At 47.0% G+C, this 17,234-nt stretch overlaps 1 protein-coding gene across 8 annotated transcripts in view; it reads right to left on the minus strand.

Moving 5' to 3' along the window:
• The window catches only part of MCM3AP (minichromosome maintenance complex component 3 associated protein), a 45,248-nt gene that overhangs the window by 27,325 nt on the left and 689 nt on the right, over positions 1-17,234 (minus strand). For 3 of the 8 annotated variants that reach the window (XM_042238061.2, XM_027961331.2, XM_042238058.1), the window contains exons 2-10: positions 14,706-15,933; positions 11,906-12,129; positions 9,672-9,750; positions 9,298-9,442; positions 7,821-8,011; positions 5,451-5,590; positions 3,369-3,566; positions 2,775-3,043; positions 1,477-1,639 (exon numbers count right to left, since the gene is read on the minus strand). In XM_042238061.2, coding sequence (XP_042093995.1) covers positions 1,477-1,639; positions 2,775-3,043; positions 3,369-3,566; positions 5,451-5,590; positions 7,821-8,011; positions 9,298-9,442; positions 9,672-9,750; positions 11,906-12,129; positions 14,706-15,918 — 2,622 coding nt within the window. In that variant the 5' untranslated portion in view covers positions 15,919-15,933. Of the gene's footprint in view, positions 1-1,476; positions 1,640-2,774; positions 3,044-3,368; positions 3,567-5,450; positions 5,591-7,820; positions 8,012-9,297; positions 9,443-9,671; positions 9,751-11,905; positions 12,130-14,705; positions 16,025-17,019; positions 17,129-17,234 lie in introns of those variants that run through there. The other 5 variants (XM_042238054.2, XM_027961308.2, XM_027961301.2 and 2 more) reach the window with 3 other exon arrangements.

Here is a 17,234-nt window from a genome sequence, read left to right on the forward strand (position 1 = left end):
TGGGCCATGAAGACTTTATTAGAAAAACTAAAAAACAAACCACCCACCAGCAGTTGCCTCCTCCACTCAACAGAAAGCTGTGTAGCTACTAAAACTCACCACGGAGATGATGGAATGCCATGGAGTGTGTGACATGAAACTGAGTAAAAGCTGTTTTACAGCATCACACTGAGTGCTTTACAAACGCAGAGGGAAACACGAAGAGGCTGCCATGTCAGCTGGTCCCAGGGCTCCAGTAACCCTCCCCCTCCTCTTCCGTGTCCTTTAACTGACTCAACCCGGGTTGACAGTGTTACTTCAAGGTTGGCGTTGTCCATGCCAGGGTCCAGCAATGAACAGACAAGAGCCCTGTCCTCACAGAGCTGACATGGCAGGACAGACCGACACTGAACAGTACGTGTGTACAAAATGCAGAGTGCATTCAACAGTAATAGTGGGACAGGAAGGGTAGCCGAGGAGGAGGACAGGGAGCACAGGCGGGTGGGGTGGTGAGGGTGGGCCCTGCCGAGAAGGACCTGGAGGAGGGGAGCTCTGTATGGTTCAGTGAGGACAGCAGCTGCAAAGGCCCTGAGGCAGGAGCATGCTGTGGCTGCAGGGCAGGAAGGTGCTGCTGTAAGTGGGGAAAACAGGACCCTGTGGCTACTGCTGGTGAAACACTTTGTTTTTCTAAAGACAAAATGCTTAGAATTCTTAGTTTAAAATTATTAAAGTGGATACAAATGGTCAACATTCTCGTAACATCAAATACTCATTGTAAAAATACTATCAGTTGTATTTATCAACTGCATGGAGTTTCCCAAGTGCACGTTGTTAGAAATCCTTTCATTTGTTTCAGAATTTCTGTTCTCTTGGAAACTGTCAGATCTGACAATGAGCAAACCTGCAGATTCTTTGCCTGCAATGTGATGGTGGGGTTAGCCACTGTTTACAGGAGGACTTGTGACCAAAGAAGAAAAATGAGCTGGAGTCACAAAACCAGCCAGGCAGGTTCCCAAGAAGCCTGGTGCAGCCTCCTCCCTACCCCACCAGCCCAGGGGCTCCTGGTGAGGACCCTGGGGTGCAGGGGCTGCTGTGAGGTGGTAGGGCCACTGCTTTATCTTCCCCGGGTGCTTCAGGGGCGTTAGACCTGACTGTGGGAGTCTGAGATCAGGATGACACTCTGCACAAAGCCCAAGGTAAGAGACTGGTCTTGCCCAGTCTTTGTAACCCCAGTGCAACAAAGACCAGGCACTTCAGGTATTTACTGAAATGAATTTAGCATCAGCAGGCTCACTTCAAAACTGAAGCCAGACAACACTTGTTAAGTTCTAGCTTAGAGGTCTGTGCATGTGGTTTGCTTTCTGGCTTCTTTGTTCCCGTGGAAAATGATAGTGCTGCAGTCAAGCGAGATTGTTCTGAAGAGACCTCTCTCATCTGAACCAGAAGAGTGTTTCCCAGTGCATGGCCTTTTCCTTCCAGGACAGTGACAGTACTCACCTGATTAAAGTAACAGTGCAGAAGACAAGCGTTCAGGTAAGAAGCTGATTGGACCAGTTTAAAAAATCGCACAAAGTTATTACTGTTCAATGCAGCAAAGGCCTGAACAGCAAATTTCACCTCAGGAGAGTTTCTAACGGCAGGGTGGAACTGCTGCACTTCTCTATTAATCAGAGGAGATAGAAGTGATTAGAACGCGATCTTCCATGAGACAAAATGTCCACAAAAACAGAGCTGACAATAAAATAAGATCTCAACTATACTGAAGTAGAAGGTCTTGGTGGTCACAGTGCCAGTGTGCTCATGGCTCATCTGCATCAAGGCCACCCTGACTTGGGCTGGATTGGCAACACAGGTATTCTTTAAAAAGATGATGAATAAACAGACTCGAGCAATAATTTAAGAATTGATTATTAAATCAAAGCGTTATCTTAATGCCAACTGACTGCCAGCTACCAGTGTTTGATGATGACGCTTAAGAAACAAAGTTTAACTTTGTTTTGTTTGGAAATAAACTGATTTGGGAATTCCCTGGCAGTCCAATGGTTAGGACTCTACAATTTCACTGACGAAGGCCTGGATTCAATCTCTGATCTGGAAATACGATTCTATAAGCTGTGCAGCAAGGGCAGGGGGAAAAAACTACTGATTTGACTGAATTGTTCAAGATAGGATACAAACGCTTATCATATATGAAAAGACTACACGGCCATTTTCCCTGACTAGTTTATCCCTAAGGCTTAATTTTAAAACTTAAAATCAATCACACACTTAAGATATTCTGTAACCAGGTTCTCAGGGAAAACACTAAGCTGAAAACAAGTTTCAACTTAAGGAAATCCAGTTTACCAACGACAGGAATGGAGGGCCTGGGGACTCTGGTATTCCTCACAGAAATGTCTACAGGTGTGCAAGGTTTAAAATTCATTCTTGATATCCCACCCTTAGCACTTCTGTTTCACACCATTTTCAGCTAAGATCTTTGAAGAGGTTTGAGTGCACGTGTGCACTACTCTGATAAGGGACTCCCTCGCTGAGTGCATCCTCTCCAGCTGACGAGGAGAACTCGTCCTCAGGAAGTGTCTGGGGCCCACTCAGGATGCTCAGGTGCTCGTGGGCAGCCCCAGCCTCTCCCTCAGTAGCTCGGCTCCAGGGGCTGCACACTGAGCCCAGCTTTCTCACTAACACCGACACTAGAGTGTCCTCGGTGCCGCCACCACCAATCCTGAAAGCTCTCTTCCTGGTTACAGCTTGCCTTTCCCGACAGCTTAGGCTGACTTCCGAGTTGGAAAGCTCACCTTAGGATGTCCCCCTTGTTGAGATTGAGCAGGACATTGTAGCCTTGGAACTCCGCCTCACTGGCGCAGAACACGCCCTTGTTCCTCAGGTCCTGGTACATCTCCTTCAGACTCTGGAGGCACTTGGTCATGTTCTCGTTGTTGATCTTGGCGTCAAATGAGGACATGGGCTCCTCACACATGAAGTGAGCACAGTGGATGTGAAACCGGGTGCACTTCTCAATCAGAGACACCGTCACTGGGTCGCACAAGTGCTGCTGCGTGATGTCCTGGACACAAGGGAGGCGGAACAATCACACACACGCCACACACGAGAGCACACATACATCTTACGCACACACAGGTCTCAACACATCTCCAAACGTGAGGATCAACTATTAGAAAAATCACCATTACCTGAATTTCTCAGACTGCAATTTGAAACAAGCATCAAGCACATTTTAACAGGACTTTGTAATGATTTTAAGCAACAGTGCATTTCTTTTGTTACAGATGAAATGTAACTGAGTAAAATGACAAGAGCTCTCATTTTCCCTCTAGACTTCGAGCGTGCTTTCCAGTCTCTCTAGCTTCCCCGCCGGAAGTGGCCGATACCTTCCGTACGCCCCGCGTGCGGTTCCACAGGAAGTCGTACCAGTCCCGCAGGCCGCCCCCCGTCTGGTCCATAATCCGGGTCACCAGATAGTCCATGGTCCTGCTGAGCACCGCCGAGGGGCGCAGCTCGTGCGGCAGGGGCTCCTCCTGGTCGGCTGAGGAGCGGCTGTACTCCTTCACAGCGGCTGCGTGGTCCACCTGGGAGTGGGGAGCAGGGACGAGCAGCTGGGTGGCAGGGGCCTGGCCAGCCTCCCCGCTGCTGTGCCCAAAGGTGGGGAAGACCCCCCCACACACACAGACACACACACACAGACACACACACACACAGGGAGCAGGGACGAGCAGCTGGGTGGTAGGGGCCCGGCCAGCCTCCCTGCTGCTGTGCCCAAAGGTGGGGAAGACCCCACACACACACAGACAGACACACACACACAGACAGACAGACAGACAGACACACACACACACACAGACACACAGGAAGCAGGGACGAGCAGCTGGGTGGCAGGGGCCCGGCCAGCCTCCCTGCTGCTGTGACAAAGGTAGGGAAGACCCCCACACACACACAGACACAGACACAGACACACACACAGGGAGCAGGGACGAGCAGCTGGGTGGCAGGGGCCAGGCCAGCCTCCCTGCTGCTGTGCCCAAAGGTGGGGAAGATCACACACACACACACGGAGTAGGGATGAGCAGCTAGGTGGGGAAGACCGCCCCTCCCCCTGACACACACACACACACACACACACACACACACGGAATAGGGACAAGCAGCTGGGTGGCAGGTGCCTGGCCAGCCTCCCCGCTGCTGTGCCCAAAGGTGGGGAAGACCCCCCCCACCCCCCCATCACACCCACATAAAAGCAAGGTCAATACTACAGAAGACAATATTTTAGAACACAAAGTAAGGTAACAATTAAAAGGCAAAATAAAGAAATTTGTTTTTGGCAAACGTGACAAGGAGTAAACAGGCTACCACATCAAAATGCAGAAAAACTTAAGTGAAGACACACCTGCTGGGGTGTGACAGGTGAAGGACTTGATAAAGATTTTAAAAGGTCTCAGCCATGCTCATGTACCAGATTGTCTATACGGACCAGAAACGGAGCTGGCAGTGAGGAGGCAAGAGAGGAGCAGCAGGGTCTGGGGAAGGCCCTCCGGAGGCCAGAGCTGCCAAGAGGCTGGAGGCCTGCAGCTGACGGTGGCAGCAGGAAAGCCACGAGTCCCTGCCCTGGGCACCTGCCTTGACAAGTGCCACCTTGCTGAGGACCCTGAGACAGGTGAAGGCAGCCGTAAAACCCCCAGCCAGGAAAGGAGAAACCCGAAGGAAAATTAACAGAGAGAAAACGAATCTACGATGGTGCAGACTTCTGGGGAAACAACTTGGAACATGCATCTACTCATGTTCAGGAACCTTAGGAAACATCACACCTCTGGCACAGCCCTTCATTCCTGGAATCTATCAGAGGGAGGGAAGCTGAATACCTCAGAACCATTGCACACAGCATGCCCAACAGAGTTAGGAACAGTGGAAAATCAGAAACAGCCTGATGATTGCAGAAAGGGGAGTTCTGAAAGAGTTACATGATCAAGTAGTGTGCCTACATGTAAAGTTTTAAATGCTTTTAAAGAGTTTACCATGCAAAAGAACATGCTCATGACAGAATTTTAAGTGGAAAAGATTCATACAAAATACCTAGAGCATAACCTCAAACACAGAAAAACATAAACATAAAAAGGAATAAGCAAAAGCAAATAAGTTTTTTTGTGAAAAGCAGAAAGAAATGGAAAGTTTTTTTTTAATTTCTGAAACACAGATTTGTATGTATTTCTATAACTTAGGGAACCATGTGGCAGTCACCTTACATAAGACTGCTTCATACATACCTCATGATACAAATAATGGAATAAATACGATTGTTAATAGCATATCCCCCCCACATTCTAGCAAAGCAACCCCCAAATCAAATACGTATGGAAAGCATGAAACCAGCCTTCCCTCCCCAGCACACCCCGCTCCACCCCGATGACTAGACATGGACAGCGGCCTGGAGAGCAGCCCATGGTGATGTGAGGCTCTACCTGGTCAGTGCCTGGGACCACTTCAAACACACTCAGCTGGCTCCGGGTCTCCCGCATGTACCGTTCCTTCTCAGGACACATATCCAGGCACGTCCCAACAAAAGTTCTTGCTTTGTCCAGGTCAGTCCTTTTCACCCGAGCTAAGCAGAATCAGGTAAAAAGTAAAAATGTACCAGACAGTTACTGGGAAGCCAGAGAAGTGCATTTTCACAACAGTAAGAGGAGAAATAAAAATAAAAATTCTCTTACAAAGGAAAAAAAATCTAAAAAACACTACTGGGCCTCAGAGAAAGGAAAGCACTGCCTATCACACCAGGTGACAAGCCATCAAGACCGTGAGACCCTCCAGGCCTTCTCTCTCCGGGTGGGTCTCCAACAGTCACAGATCGTCAGGGCACAGCAAGCGGTGGCGGGGAGGGGGTCTTTATGGCTCCTGCAATGACCTTAATGATGAACAATCAAGCGGCAATGTTTTGTTCTAAGAATCAATCTCTTAAAAGAAAATATTCAAAATACGCCAGTATTCCAAAACCCTCAGTATTTCATCATGTTTTTTAACAGGAATCACATTAATGGAAGTTAGCTGGATCCTGACCTGAATAAACGACTATTACCCACAGAACTACACAGTTACCAAAGTATCTATTAAATGAAATGAAATGCAACCACCTCATAATTCAAAACATTCACATCTTATTTTATTTTTAAAAATTCCAATATCTATTAATGATTCTTTTAGGAATACAAAAATCGCATGTCAATGGCATAACCTATGGTAGCAGCTTTTATTACTGTGTTAAGGAAAACACGTGTTTATTCCTGTACTGCTGCCGCTGCTAAGTCGCTTCAGTCGTGTCCGACTCTGTGCGACCCCACAGACGGCAGCCCACCAGGCTCCCCCGTCCTTCAGATTCTCCAGGCAAGAACACTGGAGTGGGTTGCCATTCCCTTCTCCAATGCATAAAAAGTTGAAAGTGAAGTTGCTCAGTTGTGTCCGACCCTTAGCGACCCCATGCACTGCAGCCTTCCAGGCTCCTCCGTCCATGGGATTTTCCAGGCAAGAGTACTGGAGTGGGGTGCCATTGCCTTCTCCAGCTTCTACAAAATCCTGCAGGTAAAATTTAATTCTGAAAAAACTCTGCAAAGAGCACGTGTGCTGTTTTATTTTTGGTCACTGTACGTAGCTTTTAGTGTTAACAGGATATCTGATTTTTGAATAGGCTTTAAATACATTCACATGATTTAACATTCCAAAGGTACAACATCCCAAATGGGACCCCACAACGCTGCTCCCTGCTTCCTGACCAGCTATGTGAGTGATCCTTCCTCACCTCCATGACTTTACACACACAAGCCAAGTACACTCACATGTATTGGACACACACACTCCCCTTTCTGTACACTTCCCACACCTTGCTTCTTCCACTTCACAATAAACATTCATTTTTCCATCAAGAAACACCAGTCTTCTTTCAGGCTGTTTAGAATCCCACCGTGTGGACAGTCACTTTCCAATCTTTATCATCACAAAAAACCTTGTAAACATATCACACACGCGTGGGGCACTTTGTAAGTCACACTCCTGGGTGTGGAATGCTGGGTCAAAAGCACTGTTCCCCTGAGCCTGGAGACACTGCCGACTCGCTCCTCCGAGCGGCCTGCCCAGGGATGGGGCGGTATGAGACCTCTCATCTCTCTCTGCAACATGACGGGCAGAGAGCAGCTGGATCTTTCCCCTTTCCATCCACACGTTTAAGACGGAACTCTTTTTTTTTTTTTTCCTTTTTGGCCATGCTGCACAGCTTGCAGGATCTGAGTTCCTTGACCAGGGATATAATCCAAAGCCAAAGCTGAATCCTAATCACTGGACTACCAGGGAATTTCCAAGTGTCAACTCTTGACACTTCCTTTTCCGAACCTCTAAGACCCCACTCATTTTCTACTGGAGTTGGTCTTTTTCTTATTGACTCTACAGGACTTTCTGTACCTGGAAATCAGCCCTTTGTCTGTCATGAGTTACAGACTTTTCCCCTGGCTTGACATCTTTTGTAGTTTTATTTGTGGTGATTTCTGTTAAATGTAAAGTTTTCATCTTTAATGTCTTCTCAATGTCTAAAACATTGCCCTTTAAATTATTTAATCCTGCATATATCAATGGTGTTGGCGTTCTTCCAAAAATGATTACATTACAAACACACCTGCGCAGCGTCCACGTCTACACTCACAGCCTCAGCAGACCAGAAAGCAACAGGGATCACAGGTACACATCACAGGCCCCAAGGCCCAACAGCAGCAAAGCCCCCCAGACCAGGGTCACCCCTTCCCTCACAGCTCCCGAGAAGACCGCCTCTGCCGAGACCAGCCCCTTACCCTGCCGCATGACCCTGTCCCTCTGGTCAAGCAGGCGGTACTTCTCCTCAGACGTCTCAGCCACGGTACCTATCAGGGGACTGAGGGATGACACACACGGCCCAAGGCCCTCAGAGCCCTCGGAGCTCTCATCAAAAGGGTCTTCCTCAAACTGATGGGCCTTCAGGAGACTTGGCTTCTTCACAGGAGAACTAGAAGGAAGACAACATGCTAAGACTTTGTATCCATCAGGTGTCTGGATCTATTCCACATCCAAACACTTCTTTTATCGTCCTGGACCCCTAGCTCCTCCAAAGTTGGACAGCAGCCAGCACAGAGGGGAGGCGGCCACACCACCACCAGTGATGAGCATGAAGGCTCACATCACCCACAGGTTCTCCTCTTTAAACCGCTATACAGTCCATGGAATTCTCCAGGCCAGCATATAGGAGTGGGTAGCCTTTTCCTTCTCCAGGGGATCTTCGCAGTCGAAGGATCGAACCCAGGTCTTCCTCAACACACGTGGATTCTTTACCAGCTGAGCCACAAGGGAAGCCCAAGAATACTGGAGTGGGTAGCCTATCCCTTCTCCAGCAGATCTTCCTGATCAGGAATCAAACCAAGGTCTCCTGCATTGCAGGTGGGATTCTTTACCGACTGAACTATCAGGGAAGCCCTGAAATGAATTACTTGTAGATTTCTACCTCAAAGACATGAAACTAAGAGGGAAATAAAAGCACTTCAACACCATGAGGAAATACCACGCCTACATGTTTTCAAACACAGCTTCCCTTCAGTAGAAGGACGTACTGAAAAGAACAGGGCATTCTGTGAGCTTCCTCATTTTCTACCTGGTTTTCAACATTCTGTGAATTTGAATGTCAAAGAGGATGTAAAGACAGGAAAAAACAAAAGCAAATCAGCAACTACACTGTTAACTGCAAAATGTGAGGAAAACTATCCACTGGCCAAAATACGGGAAGCAGGATTAAACAGAAGCCGGCCTGCTGTGAAACGGAAGGCGGGGGCCACACGGGGGGGAGGAGGAAGGAGCCTTGGGGAACAGACATTCCACACAGGGACACGGAGGTCTCCGAAGCGCACACTGTGCGCTAGACCTGGCCTGCGACTCTGCACAGGGCTGCGCAGTTACAGCCACGGCTACAAGTGGCGATTAGGAACATGGCGTGCAGCCAATTACACATTTTAAGGAGAAGAGCGATTGTCTGTACGCATATACATCACACAGATGGCATGACAGCAACTGCACAGGCCGCAAGGCTGAGGGAGAGGAGGGGCCCAGGGCAGTCCCCACCCCCACCGCCGCCCCCCAGGTCCTCTCCACATCCCTCAACCCCCATCCAGGTGTCAGCAATCACCCGCTTCCCTTCCATGCTATCTCACAACGGCTACGAAGTCCCTTGAGGTCAGTGACAGGAGAAGCCCAAGAACCCACTTGCCCTGTTAGAACAGTGGCATTTGGAAGGACCAGCCACACCTTTTACTCAGGAGGCCGCCAGTCGCAGTCCTCACCCCAGGCTTGCCGAGCGGGGAGTGCTGAAAGGGCGTGTCTTCGGTGCTCTGGCCAGCTTCCCCATCACCTGGCTGCTTCTCCTTGAGGGAGAAGGGCTTCTTGTTGGGACCTGAGGATGCAAAAATCAGGACAGAGTTAATGACACCATAAGTCACTCAACTTGGGGGCGTCTTCTTGAGAAAGTTATAGTTGTGGCAGGATGTTGTTAGAACGGAGCCCAAGGAAGTTAGACAGCCCCAGTTCCACTTCACCCCACATTGGGGATCAGGCTCACACTCAGCACTCAAAGGCCTTGCACAAAGCAGGAGAGACTGTGCAGAGAACAACTGAAAACTCACTTAATTTTTTCTTGTGCCAGAAGATGGTCATATCTTTATGCAAATCCTTCCCTTTCTTCCTGGCCAGGGCTGCAGATGCCTGGAAAACAGTCCACAACATAAAGGACGATGGCATCAGGAGACCAAGGAAACGAGATCAAGCTTTCACATGCATTAGTGGAATTCTGTTCAACAGAGCTACACCTCCACAGCTATGCGTTCTGACCACATCGCCTGCCTCCAGCCACGGCAGCCACGGTCCCCATCTCCCTTACCTGTCTTATAGCATGTATCTGGACTTCTCCTTATTGAAATTAATGACTCTACTGTGATAGAATCCGTAAACTTGGCCCTATTGGCATTTGCTGAGATAATTCTCACCATATGATTTTCTGAAGAACAATGGAAAGATGGCCAAGTAACACTTAAACCCAAAGGAAACCTATAGAATGACACACACGGGGTACACTTTGTCATAAAACATACATACACAAAACCAACTGTATGTTAGCATACCTGTAAATATACCTATGAAAATGTCTAGGAAAACATACACCACACTAGATAATTGTGCTGGCTCTAATAGGAGAGAAAGGGGTAAGGAGTGGACCTCAACCTTCTGTAGATCAATGAACTGCTGACAATGATAATTTATATATTTTCTATATAAGTATTTTTTAAGGTTCAACTAGAAGAAAAAGGACATTGCAATAGACAGAAATAACCTTAAAAACATGAGGGCTGCGGTATGACCTGGCAGCTACACTCCCAAGTATACACCAACAGGAGTGAAAGCAGGGTCCTGAATAGAGACCTGCCCTGGCTTCACGGCAGCGTTATTCACAAGACCCAAGAGGTCCGCGGACAGGGGGACAGATAAACGAACTGTGGGACAACCATACCTGGGATAAAGGAAAGAAATACAACCACGTGAATGAACCCTGAAGACGTTATGCTAACTGAAAGCCAGACACAAGAAGATAAATATCGTACGATTCCACTTATATGAATTATCTAGAACAGATGAATTCATAGAGCTAGATAGTAGACGTGAGGTCACCAGGGGCCGGAGGAAGGAAGGAATGAGGAGTTATTGCTTAGTGGTTACAGAATTTCTGTTTGGGAGGATTATAAAGTTCTGGAACTAGATAATGTGATGGTTGTACAACACTTGTGAATGTAAGTAATGCTGCTGAATTGAAAAAAAAGAATCAGTAGAAAGGAATGAACAGCAAAAGCCCTAAACTGTGCCTATCTGGGCACAGAACCCCTACTCTCAGGAACTGAAACAAAGGGTACAATCAAAAATAAATGGACAGAAATGTCCACAAACGGAAAGTTGGCCAAGTAGGTAAATAGGATGGAACGTCATGTAGCTCTTAACAGCCTCATTCTAATCGAGACTGTTCGTTGATTTCAGAAGCTACTAAAAATGACCACATAAGAGGTTACCAAACAGGATATGCAGTGCAACGTCATTTGTGTAAAAACAAAGACGTTATCCAAAATATTCATAGGTGGTATCTTAGAGGATAGAACTATGGGTGATTTTGTGTCCCCTGCCATAGGACTTTCTGGGTTTTTCCTCGATGTTGACAGGTAACACCTCCATCATTTAAAAAAGAATGAAAACATGCTTTCTAAATACCTATAGAATATAATTTTCCCAAGAATATTCAGAAAAAAATAACAAGATATAAAACTACACAATGTGAGCAGCTCATGTAAGCATATACCCTACAAACCAATGTGGTATGCGTGTAGGTATACATACACATATTAAAGTCAAGGCATAGGAACAATTAACAGCAGTTCTCTCTGAAAGATGGGATTACAAGATTTTACCTTTCCTGTATTGTTCTGAATGTTTATGGTGATCATGTACTACCAGCAAATAAAATAAAAGTCAAAAACAAAACAAGAAAACTCAACTCTGGAAAAATGCTGTGTGGTTACAACACATTCCCATGTGCTTCAGAGACATTGGACTTCACAGGAATCACTCACCTAAAACTTCTAGAACACTGCATTCAGTTGGAACCACAAATTTTTCACAAATAAACCTAATTTATGAAAAAAATAGTGCTATTCCAGTTTCTCCAAATTAAGACATTAGAGTACTTTTCTAAATTCTAACAAGTAACTGATAGATTTTTAAAAATAAGTTTTAAAGTGACAAAGTTCACTCTACCTTTGCCACTTTTAAGCCTATTTTTTTTCCTCACACACGTAAACTACATTGTTGGAGTACTCACATGATCAAAAAAATACACCACTGCCAGCTTCTTGCTGCGCCTGGTATATATGCGCTGCACTTTAGCAATTTTGCCAAAGTGGTTCTCCAGGGTGGTTCTGTTGTTGAGATAGTCAGGGATGTTCTTGCACTGGATCGCTGTGACTTCAGCAGGAGACAAGCCCCCAAGACTGTCTGTGCTCTCACTCCTCTTGCTCTGACGGCCAGGAGTTCCTCTTAGAGAATCTAGGGGATCAATGAACAGCCACAAAAATGCATCAGAAGCAATGTTTTCCAATTACTAGGGCATCAACTAGGAAAGAGCAAAAATTTTTATGGCTGTTGAGACCTGCTCCACAATCCTATATGTTAGGATCCCTAATGTTTGTAGGGGGTTAACTAGACTATTAGAGTTTTGCCAAGAGAACGCACTGGTCATAGCAAACACCCTCTTCCAACAACACAAGAGAAGACTCTACACATGGACATCACCAGATGGTCAACACCGAAATCAGATTGATCATATTCTTTGCAGCCAAAGATGGAGAAGTTCTATACAGTCAACAAAAACAAGACCACAGGAGCTGACTGTGGCTCAGATCATGAACTCCTTATTACCAAATACAGACTCAAACTGAAGAAAGTAGGGAAAACTGCTAGACCATTCAGGTATGACCTAAATCAAATCCCTTATGATTATACAGTGGAAGTGACAAACAGATTTAAGGGCCTAGATCTGATAGACAGAGTGCCTGATGAACTATGGAATGAGGTTCGTGACACTGTACAGGAGACAGGGATCAAGACCATCCCTATGGAAAAGAAATGCAAAAAAGCAAAATGGCAGTCTGGGGAGGCCTTACAAATAGCTGTGAAAAGAAGAGAGGCGAAAAGCAAAGGAGAAAAGGAAAGATACAAGCATCTGAATGCAGAGTTCCAGAGAATAGCAAGAAGAGATAAGAAAGACTTCTTCAGCGATCAATGCAAAGAAATAGAGGAAAAGAACAGAATGGGAAAGACTAGAGATCTCTTCAAGAAAATCAGAGATACCAAGGGAACATTTCATGCAAAGATGGGCTCGATAAAGGACAGAAATGGTCTGGACCTAACAGAAGCAGAAGATAGTAAGAAGAGGTGGCAAGAATACACAGAACTGTACAAAAAAGATCTTAACGATCCAGATAATCATGATGGTGTGATCACTAATCTAGAGCCAGACATCCTGGAATGTGAAGTCAAGTGGGCCTTGGAAAGCATCGCTACAAACAAACTAGTGGAGGTGATGGAATTCCAGTTGAGCTGTTTCAAATCCTCAATGATGCTGTGAAAGTGCTGCATTCAATATGCCAGCAAATTTGGAAAACTCAGCAGTGGCCACAGGACTGGAAAAGGTCAGTTTTCGTTCCAATTCCAAAGAAAGGCAATGCCAAAGAATGCTCAAACTACCGCACAATTGCACTCATCTCACATGCTAGTAAAGTAATGCTCAAAATTCTCCAAGCCAGGCTTCAGCAATATGTGAATCGTGAACTTCCTGATGTTCAAGCTGGTTTTAGAAAAGGCAGAGGAACCAGAGATCAAACTGCCAACATCCCCTGGATCATGGAAAAAGCAAGAGAGTTCCAGAAAAACATCTATTTCTGCTTTATTGACTATGCCAAAGCCTTTGACTGTGTGGATCACAACAACTGTGGAAAATTCTGAAAGAGATGGGAATACCAGACCACCTAACCTGCCTCTTGAGAAATCTGTATGCGGGTCAGGAAGCAGCAGTTAGAACTGGACATGGAACCACAGACTGGTTCCAAATAGGAAAAGGAGTACGTCAAGGCTGTATATTGTCACTCTGCTTATTTAACTTCTATGCAGAGTACATCATGAGAAGCGCTGGACTGGAAGAAACACAAGCTGGAATCAAGATTGCCCAGAGAAATATCAATAACCTCAGATATGCAGATGACACCACACTTATGGCACAAAGTGAAGAGGAACTAAAGAGCCTCTTGATGAAAGTGAAAGTGGAGAGTGAAAAAGTTGGCCTAAAGCTCAACATTCAGAAAACGAAGATCATGGCATCTGGTCCCATCACTTCATGGGAAATAGATGGGGAAACAGTGGAAACAGTGTCAGACTTTATTTTGGGGGGCTCCAAAATCACTGCAGATGGTGACTGCAGCCATGAAATCAAAAGACACTTACTCCTTGGAAGAAAAGTTATGACCAACCTAGTTAGCATATTCAAAAGCAGAGACATTACTTTGCCGACTAAGGTCCATCTAGTCAAGGCTATGGTTTTTCCTGTGGTCATGTATGGATGTGAGAGTTGGACTGTGAAGGAGGCTGAGGGCTGAAGAATTGATGCTTTTGAACTGTGGTGTTGGAGAAGACTCTTGAGAGTCCCTTGGACTGCAAGGACATCCAACCAGTCCATTCTGAAGGAGATCAGCCCTGGGATTTCTTTGGAAGGAATGATGCTAAAGCTGAAACTCTAGTACTTTGGCCACCTCATGCGAAGAGTTGACTCATTGGAAAAGACTCTGATGCTGGGAGGGATTGGGGGCAGGGAGGAGAAGGGGACGACAGAGGATGAGATGGCTGGATGGCAACACTGACTCGATGGATGTGAGTCTGAGTGAACTCCGGGAGTTGGTGACGGACAGGGAGGCCTGGCGTGCTGCGATTCATGGGGTCGCAAAGAGTCGGACACGACTGAGCGACTGAATTGAACTGAACTGAACTAGGAGATTCAACCTAACACTCGGGGAAATTTACAAAGAACCTGCCAGCAGGATATACTGTATTTTGTACTTTCTAGAACGTACCTTCTTTTTTATCTCTGCTCTCAGTTTCTTCCTCTTTATTCACACCTGGAAGCCGGGAAGGTGCCGGGACAGACTGACTCCCTCCTGGGATGACCAAGTGGTCATTTTCCCCAGACTCGACACAGCCAGTTTCCTTTTTAGATTCCTTGTTACCCAGACGACCTACTTCTTTATTGCTTTTGAAGACATCCTGTATTGTCCGCCCAAACAAAGTGCCTCCTCGGGGTCGATTCAAGCGAACAGGTCGTTTATCTGGAGGATGATCACCCCTTGACAGAGGGTCCAAGTCTTCAGCTGCATCATGACCGTGCCTCCTTGGGGACCGATCCTGGTCCTCCTTTCTCTTCAGTCCTTTCATGAGGCTGGGAAGTGGCTCCATCTGGGAAACAGCTTCTTCACTTCCTTGTCTGACACCTGTTTTGCCAACTGGGAAGGGTTCACCCAAGGATCCTGAAGACATGGGGAAGGCAGTGAAGGTGCCACTAGAACTTCCAAACAGTGATTTGGGGCCTCGCTTCTCTTCCTCCACATTCTGACTTGGCAAAGCAGGGGTAAAGGCAGATGATGAATTATTATTACCTGGTTTTGAAAAGGTAAAATTTGAATTGGTGGCTGAACTACTTGTCCCCTGAGAAAAAGGAAATGGGGCCAGTCCCCCAGGTCCACTACTGATTGGATTGGAAAACGTAAAAAATCCAGAAGTAACTTGGCTCTTAGTTTTCTCTGGCTCAGATTCAGCCCCTAGTATTGGTCTGAACATTGAGTTTTCCAGAGGTTTAAAGCCAAATTCTGTTTTCCCAAAGCCAGAGCTTGCTTTTTCTCCAGTTTCTGGGGCAAAAGTAGAAGTAGTTGGGAATGCTCCAAGGTTGGGGGACTTAAAACTGAATCCAGGGTTTCCAGGCACACGTGAACTCGAAGGCCCAGAGGCAGCTACAAAGGCTGGACTGTGTTCAAGTCCAGAAAAGAGTCCAACATTTGAGGTTTGAGAGAATCCTAATGTTTGCACTGAAGAATGACTTTGTCCAGAAGATGCTGGAAAACTGGACACCTGTGAAAATCCTGAGCTTTTTCCGGATAACGTATTGCTTTGTCCAAAAAGAGAGGGCTGACCAAACCGAAATTGTGGCTTAGCTTGAAATGTTCCTATGGAGCTACTGGAAGATGTTGGAAAAACACCAGGCTGCTGCCCACCGAAAGGATTAGTTGGATTCATCTTCTGAGCGAGTTACTAGAAGGCAATAAATAATACATGTAGAAAAGTAGTCCTCTTCCTTAAATGGTCTGTTCAACTAGGGAGCTCCCCCCATCTCCACAATAAGCTGAAAAACAAAAATTCAGACAATCACAACTACATGGTGCTGGAAGGCACCAAATTAGAATTTTTAATCACATGCCAGGCAAAGCAAAGGACTAATTCTTATTTTCTGAGAGCCAAATGGTGGTACCCCACCTTACTGGAGGGAGTGCAGAGTAGAAGATGGTACAAATAAATTACTTTGTTATGGGGGGTTGGCTCAGATAGTTAAGCGTCTGCCTACAACGTAGGAGAGCCAGGTTCGATCCCTGGGTGGGGGAGATCCTCTGGAGAAGGAAATGACAGCCCACTCCAGTACTCCTGCTTGGAAAATCCCATGGGAGGAGCCTGGTAGACTACAGTCCATGGGGTCGCAAAGAGTCGGACACGACTGAGCGACTTTACTTCACTTATGGGGGTTTAAAGCATGATCCTTTAAGACTTAAAAAAAAAAATCAAAACATCTTACTGAATCAGTAAATTTATGGAAAACCTAAAATAGCAATAAGAAAGTGTATGCCAGTTGCACTTTCCAAGACAGGAGTTTCTGACGTCTTTCAATCTCCACGGCGAGAATTACAATGTAACACTGTTAAAAAGCTAGTGTTTCAATGTTTCCTCCCATCTAATTTTTTCTCCCAGTAACCAGAGCACCAAATACTTTTTCCAAACATGGAAATAATTTGCGTTTTAACACAGTGGCGGCTACCCCCAAGGATCTAGCTCGAAGTACACAGTGCTCTTGAAAGACAGGCAGCCCCGCCAGATCGCGGGTGCAGCGCAACCCAAATCTCGGGCGGGCCAGTGGGTGGGCTCGGCGCCCGCCGCGCACCGCTCCCCGCATCCTGCCTGCTGTGTGCCCCCGCCGACGCCCCTGCGCCCTGGGACCCGCCATGTCCCATCCCCGCGCCCCTGGCCGCGCGCCCACCGTGTTCACCCAGCCCCGCTCGGTTAGCAATACGGCCGGGGCGGCGGGGAAGAGAACGGCCTCCGCCCTCCAGGGCCCCGCGCAGTGCTCACCGTCTAGCTCGGGGACACAGCCGCCCACCATCCCTTCGTACTAGAGACGCACGCAAGGCCCGTCGCCGCCTAGGCCAGTGCTGCCCGCGGCCCGCGAACAGAAAACACCGCGGACCCACTTCCGGTCGGTCCCGCGCCGCCCAGCACCGCCCGGGCCCGGCCGCGAGCGGGTTCCGCTCTCCGGCCGGGCGGCAGCGGTGGGGCTTCCGGGCGCG

The sequence above is a fragment of the Ovis aries genome, chromosome 1, assembly GCF_016772045.2.
Source record: "Ovis aries strain OAR_USU_Benz2616 breed Rambouillet chromosome 1, ARS-UI_Ramb_v3.0, whole genome shotgun sequence".
Taxonomy (NCBI): domain Eukaryota; kingdom Metazoa; phylum Chordata; class Mammalia; order Artiodactyla; family Bovidae; genus Ovis; species Ovis aries.